Source organism: Trichomonas vaginalis, chromosome VI (genome assembly GCF_026262505.1).
Source record: "Trichomonas vaginalis G3 chromosome VI, whole genome shotgun sequence".
NCBI lineage: Eukaryota > Parabasalia > Trichomonadida > Trichomonadidae > Trichomonas > Trichomonas vaginalis.
The window spans coordinates 179,045-195,529 of NC_067208.1; the positions used below are offsets into that span (position 1 = coordinate 179,045).

Sequence of the window (16,485 nt, forward strand, 5' to 3'; positions counted from 1 at the left end):
TTCCTCAAATTGTCGAAGGATTATTATCAAATGTAAATTCCAACACGATCAAGCTCAAATACAAGATACTTCCAAGTACAGAAGGCCATATAGACCTCAAACCTTTACAAAACGATTACTATGTCTATTATCAAAATCAAATGTTCCAAAATTCATCCGAAATCACAGATTACATCACATTTCCTGAACACCAATCATTATTAGACTGCATTTCACCATCATTACTCAACTCATTGGCCATAATTGAAGAAATTTATTTAAGATCACAAGTTTTATCTCAAAAATTCATAGAAGTTTACGCGAAAAAGTTGCCAACATATTTCGACAAAGAGAATGCATTGGAACAAATCACGATGTTCACATATGTTTGTGTTGTAATTTTCCAATCTTTCCCTGTTTACATCAATCCGCAAGCATTATGGAACAATATCATCTTTTCTGGCCATTACACAGCATTTAATCCATCAGAAACATATCTTTTCCTTAATAATTTCAGACAATTATATATCAGATTTCTTGTTGAACCTCAAAAATGCACTTGTTCATACTTTTTCAAACGAGCAGCTGAATATCCATTGATATTTGCCGAAATGGTGCATAGATTGATCCAATATTCTCTTCATAAATACATTGATCCTGCAAAAGCAGCACAAATAACTGTTGGATTAATGAATCCGCTCATTCAATACAGAGACATGGAATATACGGAGCCAATAATCAAAGCTCGTAAAGCAGTAATTACTTTTTTAATAAGATGTTTCAGACAAAAAGAAACTGCATATGCTTTCTTCGTTAATAAGGATTTCTTGAGAAAAGCTTTTTGTCTTTTCTTTGAAAATTCTTTAGTCAAAGGAATTTTGTCAATTTTCTTTAATTACATCAATTCTTCTCAAAAAATTGAGAACATTACAGAAATTGTAGAAATTATCAATGAATTTGTTATGAATGTTTTTCAGAAGATGCCGACATCTGAAGGCTTGAAGTTATTAGTATCATTTCTTAAGGAATTAAATGATTCGTTGATGTATAAACCACAATACGTCAACAACTTCATTTCTTTGATTGAATTACTCTGTAAAAAAGTCATTACTCTTGGTGATGACGTTGACAGAGAAGATATCTTGATACAAGTTATATCATTAATGGCTGTAACTTCTCATGAACACTCTATAAAGATAAGAGAATTAACAGCAATTGAAGCAGCAATTTTGAGTTTGAATAATAATAATCCCAAAAATGATATAATGATAAAACTTGCACAAATCATTGCAAAAAGACCTTTATCTTTTGTATTACCTAATTTCGATATCCAACAACCAAATGTTTTGATATTATTCTTAAGAATTTATTTGAAATCGGAAAAATTAATGGATGTCATTAATTTTTTGATAAATTTATGCGATTTTTCACCAGAAAATTGTACAAAATGCCACGATGGAGACTTGGATATATTTATAATTGATGTAATTGACCAATGGAGGATAAATGGTGGAATATCAAATGAAATTGTCAATAGAATGCTTGATCTCCTCCTTAAAATTATTTTAGTAACTGCTTCTGTTTCTGTGATGCAAAAATTCTTTTCACTTTTTTGTCCAATAAACGGACAAAATCTTCCTTATTACTTCTCTGACATTATTTCCACTTTTAATAGAGCACTAATCAGTGTAAACAAGAGTCCTTTGGCTTATATCATGGTTGATAATAATTCATCTGCAAAAATTCATGGAGTTAATGCTGACAATTTAAATAACGGTTTGACATTTTCTTTCTGGTTTTATCCAATACAAAATAATGTTGTTACATGGAAACAATATTTGTTTATTTGCCAAGATTCAAATGGACATTGTTTGAAACTGATTTTGCAGAACAAAACATTGATTGTAAGATTGCAAAAAGGATATGATCATTATAAAGGAACTTTTGAACTTCATTATTCTAATTTAATGTGGCAATTGATAAGTATTAGTTATAAAATAGGTAATGATGATGATATCGGATGTAGTTTTACTTGTTTCATCAATGGAAAGATGTCAAAAAGATTAAATAGATTCCCTATGATCGAATTCAAGAATCCTTTGAATGTTTTGATAAATGAATGTTCAAAGAACAGACCAATTATGGAAAAACCATGTAGAATTGGTCAGATTATTTTGACAAGTGAACTGAATTTGAATGAGATGCAAACAATTGTCGATGATGGTCCAAGAGGGCTCCAAACAATGCCATTGAGTTTGATCTTCGCAATTGAAGGCGTAGAAAATAACGGTTATTTCGGTTTTGTAAACAAATTTACAAAAGGAATAACAATTGAATCCAAACTTAAAAACGTAAGAGAAGATACAAGATTCGCATTGATTTTGGTCAATATGGTCAAAATTGAAAATATTATTCCACTTTTTGCCTTAATTAACCTCACTTCACCTCAAAATGAAAAAGTGCCATTTTTACTTGAAAACTTTATTGACATTCTCAAAAATATTTTGTTGTTAGGACAAATGGCACAAAACTATTTCGTAGAAGCAAACGGTTTCTCAATAATTTCTCATCTTTTGACAAAAAGTGACACTTCAAATTTGACATACAAGATTTACTTGAGATTTTATGATTTACTACAAGTTATCACCAAAACAAGTTTACAGAAACAGTTGTATGATGAAATATTATTGAATGAAAACCTATGGATTTTGGCAACACCTAAAAATCATTTGATGATTTTGAGACATTGGGCGAGAATCATTTCTGATGAGAATTTAATCACAGAAATCAAAACATTAAGATATTTCTTGTATGTCCTCAAAAAATTCTATTATTTCAAACCGTCGGACGATAGTTTTATCGTTAAAGAAAGGCCGCAAAATTTAAGTATTGATGATTGCAGGAGAAGTATCTATGAAGTTATGACATTTTTAGTCAGCCAACAAAAATTTGACGATTTTGATTTCAAAGCAATTGATTTCAATGCAATGATATCTGAAGAGGAAGAAAGTTTAAGTTTATTGAGTTATTTAAGTAACTTAGTTTTCTCTCATGAAACTCCTTCTTATTTTTACGAAATTTGCTTTAACAACCTCAAGTTATTGTATAAATTTATCGAAGAAAGTCATGATGCAAAAGTTTTGTTGACAATTAACGTGATTTCTGAAATATTTAAACGGATTCCTGAAAAAAGAGATAAATTAAAAGTGACAGTAATTGAATGCATGAAATTGTTAGATGTTAATGTAATTTCTCAATCATTTTTCACTCAAATTTTATCGTTGACAAACGGCGGTTTCCCTGAATTTTTACCTTTAGTTATTTGGTCGGCAATTAATTGTGGAAAATCAACAGCGATGGATTTAATAAAATCCTTGAAACCGAATGCATTTTACAAGACAGATTTAACAAGTTTGTTTTGGTCAATTGTTTTGTTGTATTTTGTTGAAAAAAGTGACAGACAAACCGTTATTTCATTTTTGTTACAGATATTTAATGATAATTGGAAAGATTTATTCTTCACTTTGCAAGCAGTTGGATTAGGATTTAAAGTTAAGAAGACAATGGAAGAATTAAGATTTTTGTTTGTTAAAATGATTTTGGAAAAAGTTGATGACAAAAATCTTAATGATATTTTTGTTATTTCTTCTCATTTTATTTTGTTCCACCAACAATCTTCTCATTTCATTTCTTCTGAGTTTGAAAACCAAAAAGTTTTTGCCGTGAAATCAAAGAAAAGAGATGTAATTTCATTTTCTAAACCTAAAAATGAAGAAGAAATCTTAGATGATTATTTTAAAGGAACAAATGTGAAGAAAACCATTTCTTTGTCTAATATAAGTCATTTTGTTGATGAAAACAAGACTTTGTCATTAAATATCAATAACAAAAACCAATGGAAAGATGAAGATTTCGCAAAAAGATTATTACAAATTTTGTTGAATAATCCAAAACAAGAATTTGTTAATTTCATTTTAATTTTATCGTATTTCATGAGGAAAAATCAATTGAAAAATTCTAATTTAACATTCTTGACACCATTGGATTCAATACAACCTTTCTTTGAATCAAAAGAAGAATTACAATTCTCTGCAGCTTTAATTGATCCAAAAGTGACATAACCGTTTTCTATCCTTTATTTGACTATTTTTGTGATAAAATACAGAATTCGGATTTTGTTAATTTAGGAAATGTTGTTGTAAGGAATGTCTACGAAACAGTATTTTTGTTTGAAGGTCCAGCAGTTTTGCATCAAAAAACCGATCAACTTTCTGAAATATTTTGGCCGGAATTATCTTTATTCGATGAATCATTCAAGAAAGATGTATCAAAGCGAAGAAAGAACTGGCTGAAATTATGGAGAAATGTAACAATGGATTCAGCTCCTTGGAATAATTCTCTTCCAATCGAATTGAGAAAAGTTGTCAGATATAAACGTGACAACAAAATTTGTTCATTCTTTTGTCCGATGAAACTCAGACAAAACTTTGCTTTTAATGACCACATGGAAGCAAGTTTAACAAGAGATTCAGGTAATGTTAAACTAGCTAAACAAAAAGCAATAAAAATAAGAGAAGAACAGTTAAGAACTGCTCATTCTTCTTCAAGTTTCCTTTCTATTACAGGTGAAGTGGACGATAACAATGAAACCGCTGACGATAGCTCTCACAAAAAGTGCCAAAATGATTTTGACGAAATCAAATCGAGAGTTTTATGTAAATTGATTTCTGTCAAAAAAGAAACGTTAGCGGCTTTAATCGTTCGTGACAATACATTCAATTTTTCTGTCAGAATGGAAAAACAATTATTATCCATTTTAATGAGATCAAAGCCATTTTCCAGAGGACATTTAGAAATGACAAGAATTCTCTTGAAATTTTCACAATCGATGGTGATGATTATTTCATCAGATTCAAAGAAAATTTCCAATACGAAAATATTTTGTCATTAATTACAATTTCTTTATCGAAATTCCCTCCAAAAAGTATCATCCAAAATTTGCTATTTAAAGGTTTCTGGGAAAATAGCGGTTTGACAGAAAAATGGGTCAATCATGAGATCTCAACATTTGAGTATTTAATGAATTTGAACATTTACTCAGGCAGATCATTTTTAGTTCCTTCTCAGTATCCACTATTTCCTTGGATTTTGACTGATTTTAGTTCACCTGAATTAGATCTAAATAATCCAAGTGTTTACAGGGATTTGTCGAAACCTGTTGGTGCATTGACGAAAAAGAGATTGGATGATATAATGAAAAGATACGAAGAAATGAAAAATATCGGAATGAAACCATATTTTTATGGAAATGGTCCTGTTTTTCCTTTAAGTGTTTTCCAGTATTTGATAAGAATGGAACCATTTACTTCCATGCACATTCAAATACAAGGAGGAAGATTCGACCACGCCGCTAGATTGTTTACAAAGATTTCTGACACTTCGAGACAAATTCGAGAACAAGATGGAGATTTCAGAGAATTAATTCCGGAATTCTTCTTCATGACAGAGTTTCTCGAAAATACTAATGGTTTCGATCCAGGAAAAACTGACAAGAACCAACTAGGAGATGTAATTCTTCCTGAATGGTGTCATGAAAACAAATTCGAGTTCATTTACAAACACAGAAAAGCTTTGGAGTCACTTTTTGTGTCAGAAAACATAAACCAATGGATTGACCTGATTTGGGGAGTAAAACAGAAGAGTTTAGAAGACTACAATGTCTATAAACAAGAGATGTATCCAACTTACAAAACACAAAGCTATCCATCAAAGAAAACAAAAGATAGAGTTGAGTTAAGATCTTTCTTGGATCACATGGGTCAAATTCCTCCTCAAATTTTTGATAATTTACATCCAAAGAGAAAACCGCTCAAACCGAAACCGACATTGATAACACAGATGTTGATTAAAGATCATTTGGATCAATTGGTTTCAGCGAATATCGAAATTGTCAACGAAGAATGTTATTTGAGATTTTTGACAATTCAAAATGAATTTTGCGAATTGATTTATGACTTAAATCAGTTGCAAACTGATGGTTGCTCATCTCCTAAGTCTTTCACACAACAAAAGATAAGTGAAGTGATGTTGGATGATCCGTTACCGGTTGTTTTTGGCAGAAAATTGATTTATTGTGCTGAAAATCAACAAAATAAAATAAATTTGACAAAATTTGACAACCAAACATTGTCAAACATGGAAATTCCATCAAGGATCAGTACAATGACATTAGATGATAATTATATCATTTGCGCAGGCGAAGACTCAAAAGTTTACATTTCAAAAATTGATTCAAAGAAAAAAGGTGCCGCAATTTCATTTAGTGGTGAAGTAACATGTATTGGCTTTTCATCATGTTTTGATTTATTAGTAGGAGCAACAACGGATTCTGCATTGATTTTCTGGTCACTTTCCAGACAAACAAACGCAAGAATCGTAGAATTGAATCAAATAACCGTTTTGTCTATCATCGTGACTCCATCATTTGGTTTTGTTTTAGTTCATGCGAGAATGGCTGTTGGTGGTGTTTTGAAGTACTCTTTGATTCTGTTTTCTGTCAATGGAGAGAAAATAAGGGAAATAGAAACAAAACATTTGGTTTGTTTATGTCCTTGGTCATCGAGAGATGGATTTGACTATGTTTTGTGTGCGGATACAACAGGAAATATATACAATTTCGAAGCGTTTTGGTTGAATTTCCCGAAAGATCCAATCGCTCATTGCGGAGATACGGTTTTGTCTATAGGAATGACAAAACTTGCTCCTGCTGCAATCTCTGTAACAAATGCAGGAAAAATTTTCGCTTTTCCCGTCAAAATTTGAATTAATTATTTTTCAAAACTCCAAGATTTCATATCACTTAGATCATTTATCTTGATTTATAATAAATTTTATTATTTTTTGTTTGAAATTCAAAAAGAAAAATTTCATATTATTTTTGACAACTTCTAGAAAGTATAACAACATCATTTAGATTGTTGTTTATGTAACGAATCCATTTTTTATTGTATTTTCCTTGTTCTCAAAATTTTTCAAAATATTTCAAGTTGATTTTCAAAAAAACTTGAAATATTTATCAGAATTCTCTATTTTTAATCGAGTAGTTTTCCTTTTAATGACTATTATCTTATGATTTCTTGGATTTTATTATATTTTATCTTTATTTTTTTATGTATGTTTATAAATATTTGTTATTTTATTTGCTTTTTCCAATACGTGAATTCCTCAACCTTTTTGCAAAAACAATGAATTTCGTTATTTTATTTTCTTCATCGATTTGGTTCAAAATCATTTAATATTTATTAAAAAGATCTTTGCAATGCTTTTGATTAGTAAAAAATGCTCAATTATTCATGGAAGACCGAAAGTTGTTTAGTAATCTGATGGAAGTCCAAGCTTTGAGGAAAGCTTGACTGGAAGCTTCTTCTTCTCGAACATGCAGCCTGTTGGAACAACAACAACATCAAGGCCATTTGTTAATTCAGAGAGATCCTTGTATTGCTTGCCCTGTGGAGAGTAGAGAGCACGGACACCACTGCCGCAGCCATCACAGCTCTTAGCAAGGTGTGTGAGAAGCTGATCCCACTTTCTGAAGAGGGAAGGCTTAATAAGAACTTTAACTGCATCGCAGTTCTTTTCACCAATGTTCCAGAAGTAGCAGGCTGGTGGTTGCTCTGTGCCTGTCTTGAAAATCTGTGGGCCACCTGGGCCGCATTTCTTTGGAGCGCAAGTCATTTAAGTGAAGTGATTACTTAAATCATTTCAAATTTTTTTATATCAAAAGTGACTTTTTATATAAAATAATCAGACGTTTATTTTATATCACAAACCCAATAAAATTAGTATATACATACCATAACATAATTTCGATTGAAAATTTTGACAAATTTTTTTTATCGGCAATAATTTTACTAACGACGCAGATTGTCTCATAGATAGTCAGTAATCTTGGCTTGATTATGGTATCACATGACTATTGCCTGGATTATGATATATTTATCGCAATCTCCTTAATATCCAAATTTTGAAAAACGAACAAAACGCCTGATCTAAAATGCCATTAATCAAAATTCATTGATGTAATCATTTGATACTATAGGGTGTCCAAAGGTGTGTTTAGCACAAACCTGAATACTGCGAATAGAAATAAACAAGTTACATATATATAAAGTTTATTTAAATATAATCACCATTGGATTCAATCACGCGTTCGCAGCGATCGATCCAGGCTTGAAAGACACGCTTTAAATCATCATGAGAAAATTGCTCAAATTGCTCTCTTACAAAATTTTCAAGATCATCTGGACTCGCGAATTCGCGTCCTTCAGCTCTCTTTTTTAGCGTGCCGAATAAATAAAAGTCAGAGGGTGCAATATCAGGTGAATAAATTGGGTTTGGAACAACTTTGACATTGTTTTCCACCAAGTAATTCATTACCTTATGACTTTTGTGAACTCTTGAATTATCAAAATGAATTGCAAACTTTTGTTTTTGTTGTTTGGATTTCTCAAACTCATCAGAATTGATAATTTGAGTAAGAACATTGTCAATTAGATACTGAGCATTCATCGTATTAGGTTTTTGAAGAATATCAATTGCGATGATGCCATTCACGCCCCAAAAAACCGACAACATCATCATTGGTGTGTCAATTTTTTTCTTCGGGAATGTTTGCGGATTTTCATCCTTCGGGATCCACATGATTTTGGCTTCTGTTGCATATTGAAACCAAGACTCGTCCCCTGTTACTAAAAAGCGAAACTTCTTGGATTGATACGCACCCAATATAGAGAGGAGCTCTTTCGAAGATTGGACTCTAGATTTTTAGTTAGTATGGTTAAGTTGGGTACGGCGGCACTGCGTTCCACTTTACCCAATACTTGTGAATTTGACACTTTACAAAACCGTTAACGTGTATTTTACAACACAAACGACAACACTAACTTAACCTTAAATATTTACAAAGCCGCCAACCACTTCACTTCACTAACGAACTCACTAATGTAAAAATAAACGTTCTCACTATCGTTCTCACTAACAACTTCACTAATGTTCTCATAAATTTTCCTCAATATCTTCATCATCAGTGTTAACCCTATTGTAGTCATACTTGAAGCCATAAACTTTCTCTAACTTCTTAACGTACAATTTACATAACTTACCTTCGTCATCGTATGGTTTAATGATATAACTATTTCTATCTTTATAAACAGTCAATGAAAAGTCAACTGGTCTCGGATGTATTTGAAAGAACATGTTATGCTCAGGAAGGAAGAATAAATGTTTAAATGTATGTTTGTTATATGTTTTGATTTGTATGAGTTGCTTTTGTTCTGTCATTACATCCAAATAAAATAAAAATAAAATAAAAAATAAACTTAAAAATTAATGATATCACCACCCTCACACGTATGAAAACATAGCACAAAAATAAGCCGCTAGCGGCAAGGGCGAAGCCCATGTTTATGTTAGAATGTTAGATCTAACACGTTTTCTAACCTCATTTCTAACCTGTTGAATTCATTGCTTTATAACTCTCTTCCTTGGTTTCTTTTTAGTTGCTTTCTTCACGTCTGTCTCCAACTTGACTGTCTTTCTTCTTCGTCCGTAATGATACCAGTTACTTCCACCAGTCAATGGGTCAAATGGTCTTTCGTAAGGATTTCCATACATTCCATAGGGACCATACGGAAGAACTACTGGTGGAGAAGAAACATTTTCTTTAGTTCCATCGAATCTATTTAAATGCATTGTTTCACCTTTCATCTGGTCATTAAAGTCTTTTGCGTGTTTTGCAAACTCATCGTCCTTTCCTAAAGCATTTTCTGACTCAGTCGCAACCAAATTGGATGCTTTATTTATGAGCCCTATTTTATTTAATCTTAACTTCTTTGCAACCCAGCCTCCAATCTTCCCTTTATTTGCATCTAATGTCTTCGAAACCCTTCCTCCACTCATTTTATTTACTGCGTCATAAGCCCCAAGTGCTTTTGCTCCAAATGCTAATGCTTTTGTTCCCATTGCGCCTAAAGCTGTCCAAGCTACCATTTACACCATATTAAAATCATCTCTCTTCAATATTATCTCATAAAAGTTCTCGTTACTGGAGAAAGTCAATGAAACATAAACATTCTCATTCATAAACTTCTTTCTTATCTCATCTATACGCTTCAAAATGTCTGAACAATTGCTAACATCTTCTACAACAGTTATTTCATCATGAATGACCTTCAAGAACAAGCTCATTTAATATGCTATTAAAATCATCTCAATAATGAGTCCATCCTTTCCATCTTTAGGTAGCACAACATCTTTCATTGAAGAAGGTTCGACAAGTCTTATGTTAAACTTACTGACAAAGTTTGTTATACTATAATGCTTCGGTGGCGAATACATGTAGTTTGAAAGACATAATATAGATTCTTCAGCAAATTCACTTATACTGGATTTTATAACAATGTTCTCACGAGACCAAATACCACCAATTGACAATCTTGTAAGCAATCCTGCTGAACCTTCTACTGTAAACGTCGATGGTAACATTCCACGAAGGTCATCTATTGACATCTTTGAGTCACTGAATTTAAATATTTTCTTAAAGCAATCGTCATTATCTAACCATGCAATAGCTTTGAAGTTTTCATTCGAATATACATCTGCTTCATTAAATGTAAAACCTGACTTCTTTGCAGAGACGACTTTAAAATCTATTGCATTTGTTTCAAAATTATATACTATGGTAACTTCTGAAGGTAATGGATGTCCTTCCGCAGTCAGTTGTTCTCTCACTACCGTTTGAAGCTTTGTGTTAAAAACTTTCATGTCATCTCCTGTGTCTAGGTTCACATACACAGCAACAGGGAAAATCTTGCTTCTTTGTTTCATCATTATACCTCAAAACATTAAAGTTCTTCAATAATATTGTTCTTCCTGCTGGAATACTTCTAACTTGTCTTATTTCAATAGCTTTCTCACCTCCTACATACTCTACCCAGTGTCTTGGATATTCATAAGTATACTGACTTTCTTGAATTTTGGTAGGTTTCATCATAACGTGTTCATAGTATATCTTTATACTCTTGTCAGTTAGACTCGGTGCTATGTTCTGAATATTTCTGACTTGCATTTTTAATGAAGATAAAATGAAGCATTTAATACATGACGTAGATGAAGACATGAATGAAAGCAGTGAAAAGCTCAACAGTTCTCTCATTCTTCCTTTCAGTAAGGACTATGAGTTCTGTTCAAATGGTGTGTATTTCTATTGTGGAAAGATGGGTTCAGGTAAGACATTTAACCTCATTCGTCATATACTCATAACAGAGCGTTTAGGAAACGACTCTTACTATGACCAAATCATTATATCAGCAACTTCAGACTCTATGGATTCAACAGCGAAAACATTTATGTCAAAAGTTCAAGCCTCTGTCGTTAAAGTTCCAGATAGCGAACTCATTGAATTTCTTCAACGTTACATTCGACGTAAGAGAAAATATTATGCTATTGTAGAGTTCATACAGTCAGGAATGCAAAAGACTTCAGAAGAGATGGAAAGAATTATTGACAAACACCACTTACGTCAATACTCAGGAGTTTACGATATGAAACGACTGACAAACTACATTCTATCAAAACTTTCAAAATACCCCTTCAAAAAGTATCCTTCAAACACTCTGCTCGTTTGTGACGACTTCGCCGGAAAAGGTTTAGTGTCAAAAGCAGACTCACCATTAGCTAACATCATAACTAAAGTCAGACATTACCACTTAACTGTAGCAATACTTATGCAAACATGGCGTTTCCTTGCTTTAAACATAAAACGTCTCATAACTGACTTCGTTATCTTTCAAGGTTTCTCACGCTATGACATTGAACTCATTTGGAAACAGTCAGGTATAACATTACCTTTTGAAGAAATTTGGGAAGCATATAAGTCTCTCATCTCTCCTCGTTCATACCTTGAGATTCATATCATGACTAATACCATTAAAGTCAAAAACATTCCATGGGAACGACCAACATTGTTTTAAAGTTTAACCTTCAATTGACTGATGGTAAACAAATTCCATGCATCTCTGTCGCCATTTCTGTTAATATTTTTGCTGTCATTCATATCATCCACTTCCCCATCCGTTAGCTTTTGAGGATATGTGTTAGAATAGCTGTTCTTAAATGAAGGCTTTTCACCTTTGAGAGCATAAACTCTATAACTTTCTGCATACTTTATGTTTGAACCTCCTGAGCCATCATTGACATAAATTTTTATAGGCTTCCACCCTTTGTTCATATTCCTGCTTCTTCCCTTAGCTCTTTTGTTCAGTAGTTCTACATCTTTATACACAGCTCCTGTCTCAGTGAATTCAACAATATTTTCATTCGTTAGCTTTACATTCAAACCCTTGTCGAGTATATTGTTCATTTCATACATATAAAAGGTTTTTATTCTATATGAAATGAGAAGCAAATCCATCTTAGCTGGTGCCGTTAATGTTCCAATTGAACCAACATCAAATGTTGACTCACGAACGACAAACAATATTGTCATAAAGAACTATAGTTCAGAGTGTTTGAAAGAAAAAGAACCAGAACTTAAGTCGGTGAATTTAAACTCAGCTTCAAACGCTAACGCTACATCAGATGTTAAGTTAGAGTATCCACCACTGGACCAAATTCTTTCAAGAGAAGCCAACGACAACCCTTACACAAATGTTCAAACAAATCCTTCAGATAACGTAGACCATTACCTTCTTCAGTTATACCAAACAATTTTACTCAAAGACGATAAGAAGCTTTTGACAAATCTTATAAGCAAGAACCAAATAATTCTAACAAAGGAGGACCTTGAAAATGTTATCTCACGAATAACAGGGAAACAATGTGTCATTGACTATCTCGACCCTGAAATCGAATGCTGTGGTCAAACTCCACTATTCATGAAAATAGGTAACATCCGCATCATTGAAACACCAGGAACTACAGGAGTTGAGTTTAAGTATAAATATTCGAACGAGTATACAAAACTATCTACTTACTATAAGCTTTGCTTGAAATATGTTTTAGTAAATTAAAGCAGTCAGGAGGGCTCTTTGAGCCCATCTTGGCGCTTTGCGCCGTCAGTCAAAAAAATTCAAGTTAGCAATTTGTAATATCTGTCCAAAACTTCTTCAACAGTATCGAACTCATCTTCATAATGCAAACCTAATCTTATTGACTTGGTGCAGTTTTCACTAACACAATATAGCGCTTTGCGCTCGGCGCCTTTGACGCCTTTTTCTGTTCTCTTGACTGGCATAACTAACTCATTTGTTTCATCAAACAGCAACAACCAAAGTTCATGACCTAATACATAACATTCATACTTTATATTTTTAGCTCTGAGTTCTCTTGTAAGCTGTTGCATTTAATATTTTCTAAAAAGTCAACTTCAACAGTCATTCGCACTGGTGCCTTCAGTTCTACAGGCTCTCCTTGAAAGTCAACAAGTCTGAATTGCATGTCTTTCAAATTATGAGGACTAATGCGAACCCATTTACCTAAATGAGTTGCTATGACAGGAACGTTTGGAATGAACATTGAATTGACTGCATAACAGAAGGATTTATATTCTACTGAACCTTTACTATTAACTCCTGAAATACCTGTGACATTAGCTATTTTTGACTCAACGTACAAACAATTACCATAACATACGTATGGAACAGATTTCATCTCAATCGTTTTGTCAACACTTTTCAAAGGAAATGTCATATGGTATGCTCCCAGAAGAAGTTGTACTCTATGACTCATTCTTGGTATCTTGAACTCTTTCTTGCTACTGAACTTCAATGTTCCCTCAGAAGAGAGTTCGACATCTATGTTGTCAATAGTTTCTTCATTTATGAGAGTATCTATGACTCCAGCAATTTTATCTATTCTGTACTCGGCTCTGTTAGGAAATGTTACAACACTTCTTTTGTCATCTATTTCAAACTCCATGAAATCTGTTTCATCTGTTATGACAAAAGTTGCGATAGTATTGAAGTCAACAACTCTGAAAGCAAGCGCTTCATTCTGAAGACCTAAGTTTGTTTGTAGCTTTACTGTCCCGTATTCGTTTGGGTCTGTACTTTGCAAATAGAACAACATTTTATTCTCATTAAAATATGACTATTGCTGCATATGCGTATGAAACAAATGAAGCAAGAAGAGCACATGAACTAGTAAACGAAAACTCAACTTTAACCATTGAAGGCAATGATTTAGTCATTGACGATGGAAAAACTAAAAAAGTCATTGATTTCGATACTTTTAACACTTATGACCCATTCATTACAACAAGCAAGGTTCCCATCATAAATGATGGAACGGTGCAATATATAAATTCTACAGTAGATGCCTCATTAGTGAAAGTATTAAATGTTCTCATTGAATTGTTAAAGAGCTTTCGATTTGACGACAACATTAAATGCCTAAAGAATTTAGTCATGAATGAGAAACAAATTCTCGGCGTTGCTGGTAGCAGTAATGATGTACACCTTATGACATTAGAATATTATAACGAACATAAAGATGAACTGAAAGGAGAGAAGGGTGACACCGGACCTCAAGGACCACAAGGAATACAAGGAATACAAGGAATACAAGGAATACAAGGACCTCAAGGCGAAAACGGTTTGGATGGAAAGGATGGAAAGGATGGAAAAACTGCTAAATCATGGATATGGGACCTTATAAATACTGGTTTAACAGCTGCTTCATATGGAGTTCTTCAATACCAAATCGGAAAGATATGGGCGGTACTTGGTGAAGAAGTTTTAAATGACGTTAAAAATGCTTTGAACTTCATTTCAAATGGTTCGGATACTATTAAAACTTTATCTGGTTGGATGCAAGAAACAAGGAGTCAAATAGATACTGTAAGACGTATAGCAAACAATGCACGTACGGGATTGGATACTTTACGACAAGCACAAAATACACTAAAGGAAGCAAATGATATTCTTGGCTCAGTATCAGACATGCATGAAGATTGGCTTAAAGGTATTGACAAATCTTTAAAAAATCACAGTCAGTCTATTGCTGACTACAAGAAAAGTATAGATTTTTTACATAGTGCTATGGACGTACATGATGGAAGCATAAGGAACTTACTTAATGCTAACAATAACTTACCAGGAACTATTAAAGCATTTATAAAGTCCTTTGTAAAACCCGGTGCTCTAACATTTAGGTCTTTGAGAGCAAGAGCATTGAAGTCAAGAGATGCAGAAACTCCAACAGAACCTACAGAAGGAACTGAAACAACAGAAACTCCAAAAGAACCACCAAAACCAACAGCTAATGAAATATTGTTCGAATATTTTCCAAGGTACTCTGTTCTCATTGCATACATTCAAGAAATACTTAAGAAAGCAGACTTGACTTTAGGAGATGATGAAAGTTCTGTATATCTTTCGTTCCAGTTTCAAATAGCAGAACTTTTGAGACAGATATGCTTAATGTATGACAACATCTCTGATTTCACAAGATATGATGACGACCATGACCCCGAACATGGTGAAGAAGAAGTTTTACAAACATCCATTAAGACAGGAAAGGTTTTAACTCAAAGTCTCATTATTGACACCAAAGATGGCGAAGTGGACGTTCTTCAAGAGCTGAAGAAAAATACTTCTTCGGGAGGTGGTGGTAGGCATGAACTTGAAATAAATGAGATAGAAGAGAAATTAGCCGAAAAAGCAGATAAAGAACATAAACACAATATCTCCGATATAAATGAACTTCAAGCTACATTAAATAGTAAAGCGGACAAAAATGAACTTGACGCAATGAACAAAGTTTTGAAATCTCATAAACACAACATCTCCGATATAAATGAACTTCAAGCTACATTAAATAGTAAAGCGGACAAGAACCATGTTCATTATATAACTTCAGACGAACAGATTATAACGGACTACCATGGATATTTAACACGAAGTGATGAAGCGAAGACAAAAAATGTTAATGAAAGAAGATATAAATACATTCGTGCTAAAGGTTATGACATAAGCTGTACTGTACAGTATGATGTAGCTAAAGCACCAGAAGCATTTGGTTATACCGGTGAAATTTATGCCTCTACTTTCAATGTTAACGGTGTATTAGTTGAACCAAGATTTATGTTAAGAGTTAAGGCAAAAATAACGTTTGAAGATGCTATTAAAAGTAAAGCTGACAAAGTTGAACTCGAAGCAACGAACAAAGTTTTGAAATCTCATAAACACAACATCTCCGATATAAATGAACTTCAAGCTACATTAGACAGTAAAGCTGACAAGAACCATACACATAAATCCTTCACTACTGTTAGAGCAGACGACATAATATTGAACTTTGACCTTGGTTCAAGTGCACCATTAGAAAATCCAAGTACAAGCGTAAAAGATACTCTTAACAGTTTAGATAAGAGTTGCAGGAACATTGAAAGTCATGCCAGAAACTTTGAAGCATGAACTACCAACAATGTTAGATAAGAAAGCAGACAAA

General features: G+C 33.0%; 9 protein-coding genes and 2 pseudogenes across 11 annotated transcripts, besides 2 other annotated features; 5 read left to right on the forward strand and 6 right to left on the reverse strand.

Annotated features, from left to right (window-relative positions):
- Nucleotides 1–140: 140 nt before the first annotated feature.
- On the forward strand, nucleotides 141–4,100 carry TVAGG3_0776800 (aggrephagy protein; the record flags this gene model as incomplete). Its single annotated transcript, XM_001300947.1, has 1 exon — nucleotides 141–4,100. One exon carries the CDS (start codon nucleotides 141–143, stop codon nucleotides 4,098–4,100), a length of 3,960 nt encoding a protein of 1,319 aa, XP_001300948.1.
- Nucleotides 4,101–4,631: 531 nt separating this feature from the next.
- TVAGG3_0776810 (platelet formation protein family) lies at nucleotides 4,632–6,823 on the forward strand (the record flags this gene model as incomplete). The annotated part of the gene is made up of 1 exon (XM_001300946.1): nucleotides 5,059–6,801. One exon carries the CDS (start codon nucleotides 5,059–5,061, stop codon nucleotides 6,799–6,801), a length of 1,743 nt encoding a protein of 580 aa, XP_001300947.1.
- Nucleotides 6,824–7,249: 426 nt separating this feature from the next.
- On the reverse strand, nucleotides 7,250–7,715 carry TVAGG3_0776820 (doublecortin (DCX) domain-containing protein; the record flags this gene model as incomplete). Its single annotated transcript, XM_001300945.2, has 1 exon — nucleotides 7,351–7,713. One exon carries the CDS (start codon nucleotides 7,711–7,713, stop codon nucleotides 7,351–7,353), a length of 363 nt encoding a protein of 120 aa, XP_001300946.1.
- A 359-nt stretch (nucleotides 7,716–8,074) lies between these two features.
- Nucleotides 8,075–8,804: a mobile genetic element.
- On the reverse strand, nucleotides 8,155–8,804 carry TVAGG3_0776840 (annotated as a pseudogene). The gene has a single exon. A coding segment is annotated over exon 1 (650 nt).
- Nucleotides 8,805–16,485: part of a mobile genetic element that runs on past the window's edge.
- TVAGG3_0776860 (protein of unknown function, DUF4107 family) lies at nucleotides 9,499–10,026 on the reverse strand (the record flags this gene model as incomplete). Its single annotated transcript, XM_001300944.1, has 1 exon — nucleotides 9,499–10,026. The coding sequence occupies one exon, from the start codon at nucleotides 10,024–10,026 to the stop codon at nucleotides 9,499–9,501; it is 528 nt and encodes a 175-aa protein (XP_001300945.1).
- Nucleotides 10,225–10,521, reverse strand: TVAGG3_0776870 (uncharacterized protein; the record flags this gene model as incomplete). The annotated part of the gene is made up of 1 exon (XM_001300943.2): nucleotides 10,225–10,521. The coding sequence occupies one exon, from the start codon at nucleotides 10,519–10,521 to the stop codon at nucleotides 10,225–10,227; it is 297 nt and encodes a 98-aa protein (XP_001300944.2).
- On the forward strand, nucleotides 12,609–13,046 carry TVAGG3_0776880 (uncharacterized protein; the record flags this gene model as incomplete). The annotated part of the gene is made up of 1 exon (XM_051246159.1): nucleotides 12,609–13,046. A coding segment is annotated over one exon (438 nt), but the record flags the coding sequence as incomplete, so codon positions are not given.
- Nucleotides 13,106–13,378, reverse strand: TVAGG3_0776890 (uncharacterized protein; the record flags this gene model as incomplete). Its single annotated transcript, XM_051246160.1, has 1 exon — nucleotides 13,106–13,378. The coding sequence occupies one exon, from the start codon at nucleotides 13,376–13,378 to the stop codon at nucleotides 13,106–13,108; it is 273 nt and encodes a 90-aa protein (XP_051081635.1).
- On the reverse strand, nucleotides 13,386–14,103 carry TVAGG3_0776900 (uncharacterized protein; the record flags this gene model as incomplete). Its single annotated transcript, XM_051246161.1, has 1 exon — nucleotides 13,386–14,103. A coding segment is annotated over one exon (718 nt), but the record flags the coding sequence as incomplete, so codon positions are not given.
- TVAGG3_0776910 (organellar and viral DNA polymerase type B) lies at nucleotides 14,121–15,418 on the forward strand (the record flags this gene model as incomplete). Its single annotated transcript, XM_051246162.1, has 1 exon — nucleotides 14,121–15,418. A coding segment is annotated over one exon (1,298 nt), but the record flags the coding sequence as incomplete, so codon positions are not given.
- Nucleotides 15,460–16,336, forward strand: TVAGG3_0776920 (annotated as a pseudogene). Its single transcript has one exon. A coding segment is annotated over exon 1 (877 nt).